This window comes from Propithecus coquereli, unplaced genomic scaffold (genome assembly GCF_000956105.1).
Source record: "Propithecus coquereli isolate 6110/MARCELLA unplaced genomic scaffold, Pcoq_1.0 Scaffold426, whole genome shotgun sequence".
NCBI lineage: Eukaryota > Metazoa > Chordata > Mammalia > Primates > Indriidae > Propithecus > Propithecus coquereli.
Window position 1 is genome coordinate 1,274,036 of NW_012150019.1, and position 4,715 is coordinate 1,278,750.

General features: G+C 56.2%; 2 protein-coding genes across 2 annotated transcripts; one reads left to right on the plus strand and one right to left on the minus strand.

Moving 5' to 3' along the window:
- Positions 1–443: 443 nt before the first annotated feature.
- On the plus strand, positions 444–2,540 carry NCR3 (natural cytotoxicity triggering receptor 3). The gene is made up of 4 exons (XM_012653738.1): positions 444–743; positions 1,780–2,124; positions 2,253–2,360; positions 2,494–2,540. The coding sequence occupies exons 1-4, from the start codon at positions 563–565 to the stop codon at positions 2,538–2,540; spliced, it is 681 nt and encodes a 226-aa protein (XP_012509192.1). The 5' UTR covers positions 444–562.
- A 497-nt stretch (positions 2,541–3,037) lies between these two features.
- On the minus strand, positions 3,038–4,381 carry LST1 (leukocyte specific transcript 1). The gene is made up of 4 exons (XM_012653739.1): positions 4,266–4,381; positions 3,793–3,891; positions 3,506–3,528; positions 3,038–3,247 (listed from the first exon to the last, which is right to left on the minus strand). Exons 1-4 carry the CDS (start codon positions 4,285–4,287, stop codon positions 3,092–3,094), a joined length of 300 nt encoding a protein of 99 aa, XP_012509193.1. The 5' UTR covers positions 4,288–4,381; the 3' UTR covers positions 3,038–3,091.
- Between the last annotated feature and the right edge of the window lie 334 nt (positions 4,382–4,715).

Here is a 4,715-nt window from a genome sequence, read left to right on the forward strand (position 1 = left end):
TGTTTCTAAAAAAATAAAAAATACAAAAAAGTTTTAAAAAAAACACTATCAAAGTAAAACAGGGTGATTGCTATGCAAATAGAGCTGCCAGACACAGTCTGTAGTAACCCCCACCCCAACTCCCATCAATCAGCTTCCTCCTCCTAATGCTCTCATTACAGAAATTCTAGAGCAGCCCTGGAGGGTCTGCTTCGGGAGGGTCCGACTCCAGGAAGGGAAGGGGTGGCATGGGCCTGGGCACTGGTGAGCAATGCGGAGGGGAAGTAGGTTGGCTTCTGGGCCCAGAAGGGCTCCTGGAGGCTTATTCTGGGTAAAGGGCTGGTTTTCTCGAACCTCGGAAGGAACCACATCCTGGTCTCACCCACTCTTCCACCCACCCACCCTTGGGTTAGCAGCCATCTCAGCCCCCTTCCCTCCCTGCCTCACACACTTCAGCAACTTGCCCACAAGCTGGCCCCTTTGCCCCCAGACACCCAGACATCTGCATCGGCAGATCCTCTCTCCTCAGGGAGGCATGCATTTGATGCTTGAGCTCCCTGACAGTTGAGGTCCTTGGCAAGTGATGTGTGAGTCCCATGTGTCACCGGAAGCTCCCCACTCCCATCTGGTGACCAAAGACCTGGCCACAAGAGGTGGGTCATTCCTCCTTCACCCAGACCTTGCCGCTCAAGTCCCCCTTGTCAACTGGGACATCTCCAACATGGCCTGGACGCTGTCACTCATCTTGATCACGGCCCATCCAGGTGACAGGCATGCACTCAGGACCCCAAGGGGTGTGAGGCCGGGAGGAGGGAGATGGGGGAGGCTAGACTAGATGCCCCAGGGCACACAGTTGGTGGGGCTGAACATTGAGGCCCTAGGGTCTAGATGTAAGGGCTGTCCGGAAAGTATCCAGCCATGTACTGGTTCTCATTATATTAACAATGGCTGGATATTTTCTGGACAGCCCTAGTATAATTAGGAGTTTGAGAGACCCAATTACATCTAAGATGAATTTCTTAGTGAAACTGTTTTTAATGGGCTGAGAGATCTTAACTGTGAGGCATTTTCATCAACTAAACACAGAAGTTCTCAAAATGTGGATTCCTGGGAACCTGGGACAAATTCTCAGGCCCACTCCAGACCTACTGAATCAAAAACTGTGGGGGTGGGCCCAGGAATCTGTCTCAACAAACACTGCAAGTAATTTCCATACACCCTCAAGATTGAGAACGACTGAGATAGAATGAGTAGTAAATTTACCCGGGTAGAGAACTTAATTAGGAATTTTAATATTTGGTTTAATTCATCAATACAGATGAGTTAAATAGGAATCTCAACCAATTACAGCCATGCCTTCACCTGGAGATTTAATTAGTTCATGCTCTTTAACAAAAAACAAGAGCAAGGATGGCTTACCATAGAATGCTGTTGGTACTAAAACAATACCGGAATAAAACAATTAGTGATGGTAGTTAACTAGGCTGCCACATTCATTACAGACCTTCAGCTTCACTGGGACCGGTTAAATTTCAGCTACACAAGTTAGTAGTGAACACAGCTGGAGGAGATGGCAGAGGGCGAGGTTGAGAGTTGGTATGGGAAAGAATTTGAAAAATGATCCAATAAGCAATGTTAAGAAATTAGATTGGCAAAGAGGAAAGGGTTTGATGAGGCCCCACAGTGTTGGTCCCTGTGCACCCATGCATGGAGACAGCTGGGATATTCTACTCCTAGCTCTCTTATCTTTTTTCTTTGGAGTAACTGGAGAGGTGGTTCTCCTCTTCTCTCTGCCCCCAGGATCCTGCGCTCTCTGGGTGTCCCAGCCCCCTGAAATTCATACTCAGGAAGGGTCCTCTGCCTTCCTGTCCTGCTCCTTCAATGATGGCCGAGGGAGACTGGCCATTGGCTCTGTCACGTGGTTCCGAGACAAGGTGACTCCGGGGAAGGAGGTGAGGAATGAGAACCCAGAGTTCAGGGGCCGCCTGGCCCCTCTTGCCTCTTCCCGCTTCCTCTGTGACCACCAGGCTGAACTGTACATCTGGGACACCCGAGGCCATGACGCCGGCGTCTACGTGTGCAGTGTGGAGGTACTGGGCCTGGGTGTCGGGACAGGAAATGGGACTTGGCTGGTGGTGGAGAAAGGCGAGGCACTCGGAGGCGATGTCTCCTCCGCAATGTCCCTGGGAGTCAGGGATCCTCCCCTGAGGCTCCCTGCCCTCTGCCCCTCCTGAGCCTGTGTGAGCCCCTTCCTCTCCGACACCCCCATGCAGGACCTCCTCAGCTAGGGGCCGGCACAGTCCTCCCCCTTTGGGCTGGACTCTATGCCTTCAGCCTTCTGTCTGCGGCCATGGGCAGCACCCTCCACTGCCAGGGCAAATGTGAGTGAAGGAGCCGGGCAATGGTGGATGGGTTGGGAGGGGCAGTAGAAGGGCTGGAGAAGCAGGGACGGACACCGAGAAGGAGAGCTTTGGGGTGGTGACACAGGGCGGCTCCTGTTCTCTCTCTGACCAGGCCACTGTCACATGGGAACACACTGCCAATCCTTGGACGGCCGCTGAGGAGTCATTCCAGATGCCAATGATCCCCGGCCTTCCTCAAAAGACCCCAGTAAATCCCTCTCTGCCCCACAACTAACTCCTCCTTATGAGTGTCCTGGACTTTCTTCTCCGTTCTCGAGATGTCCAGTGTGCCTCTCTCTGGGACCCCCGCTCTTAACTCCTCCCACCGAGTCTGGCCTGCAGTGGTGGGTGGTGGGGTGGTGCCCAAGGAGGGAGCTTCCCAGGCCCAGGAGGCTGAGCCCGGTTCTCCTGAGAAATGGGGATTATCAGATCTAATTATTCCTATTTGTGGACTGCCCTTTCCTGCCAGGCCATAAATACTCTTTTCTGTCCCTTGGAGAAGCTCCAGCCTATTCACCTAATAAATCTCTACTCAACCCCAGAGTGGGTGGGAGGGGAGCCATGTGAGTTTTGATGATGGTCATTTTGAATGGGGGTCGAGCTGGACTGAGAGGACTGAGACACAGAGGTGGGGGGACCACAGTCTTTACTGGGTGAACAACAGGATGACCCTGACCACCTGCCTGGGTCCAGGGAGGCATCTGGGGTGCTCAGGTGGGTTTTTTATTGGCGATGCAGGCATAATCGGCGCTGGGGTCTGCCTTGGTGCCTTCCTCTTCTCTGCCCCAGGGGTCAGGTCCCTCACTGCTGGGCATGGGCAGCCTCTGCAGAGATGCGTAGTGGAGCTCCTGCTTAGAGAGCTGGGCCTGGGCCAGGGCAGAAAGGGCCATGAGAGGAGCCATCCTCGGATCCCTCCCTGCAGTTCTGCCCCCACCTCCCATCTTTCTTACCTCCTTGCCTCTGGGAAACTTCTCCCCACCCCCCCAGGCCGCCTTTTCATGTTCCTGCTTTTTCTCTCCTTGTCCCCTAGCCCCAACCCCTCCCCAGCTCTCAGTGGGCCTGTCCCCGCCACCCCCACCCCCTTGGCGCTCTCTTGCCCTCCCCTTCCCTGTTCCCAGACTCACCCAGCTCCTCTCCAGCCTCTTCACTGGAAGAAAAGCAGCAGCTTAGCACAGCCCTGGCTCTGTGCGGCTCCCAGCCCTCCTCCCTCCTCCCGGGCTCCCACCCTGGGTGGCCCTTGCCCACTCCCCCCTTCCCACCGCCAGAGCCCTGGCCTCTCTTCTTTGACAGCCTCTCTCCTCTCCCACCCAACTCCCTCAGGGCCTGTCAGGACGGATGGGGAAGGCAGCAGGAAAGGGGTGGTGCCCAGGGGGCCCCCACTGCGGGGTGCATGAGGGGCGAGGGGGCTCACCTCTGCGATGGAGCCGACACAGGCAGGCGCACAGGATGACCACAGCCAGCAGCAGGAGCGCCCCCAGCCCCAAGCACCCGAAGAGGTAACGGCACCAATCTGTAGGGAAGAGGGCCGAGGCTCTCTCTCCAGCCCAGCCCAGCCGGCCGCCGGTTGGGGTTGGTGCGGTTTCTCAGATCCCCTCTCCAACGCGTTTCGAGGCAGGAAAAGGTGCTCTCAGAGCTTCTTCACCCCAGACCCGCCAGAGCTGTGCTCCCTCATCAGCTTCCTCAGCTCATGTCTGAGGCCGCTCACCCCTCAGAGGCTTCCCGCACCATCCCTGCTATTTGTGGGCCTCCCGAGAAGCGCCTTCCCCTCCTGCACAGGCTGCGGGAGGCCCTGACACCCAGTCACGAAGCGCACACGCCACTGCTCACCCGGAGTCCCTGAGCACCCAGGCCCTGCCTGTGCAGAAGCCAGGGGCCTTTACTTACTTTCATCGTTACAAGGTGGCATTAGTTCGGGAGGAAGGACTGGCCTGGAGGTCAGGAACCCTGGGCCCTGCTCTTTTAGGCTAAATGGCCGGGGGCTAGTCACGTGCCTCCAGTTCCTTATCTGTAAAGCGAGGGGCCCTCTGTTACAATCGTTCTGGGCTGAGGAGCCTCACCTATGTGCCAACCCTGAGCTGGGCACTTTCCAGTCGTCACCGCTAGTCCCCAAGACAATGTAGGATGTTATGGTGGCCACTGCCCAGGTGAGGACCCAAGATTCAAGCCTGGACTTTATGAGGCCATCCATCTCAGAAGGGTGGAGCTGGGTTCAAGGCCTGTTCTGTCCAGCTCCAGAGCCCACCCCCTTCCCTCTGCCCTGGGCTGACCAAGTGGCTTCGGGGGCCTCTCCAGCACAGGGTAGCTCTAGGTGCTGGTGAGGGGCTGATGGAGGGG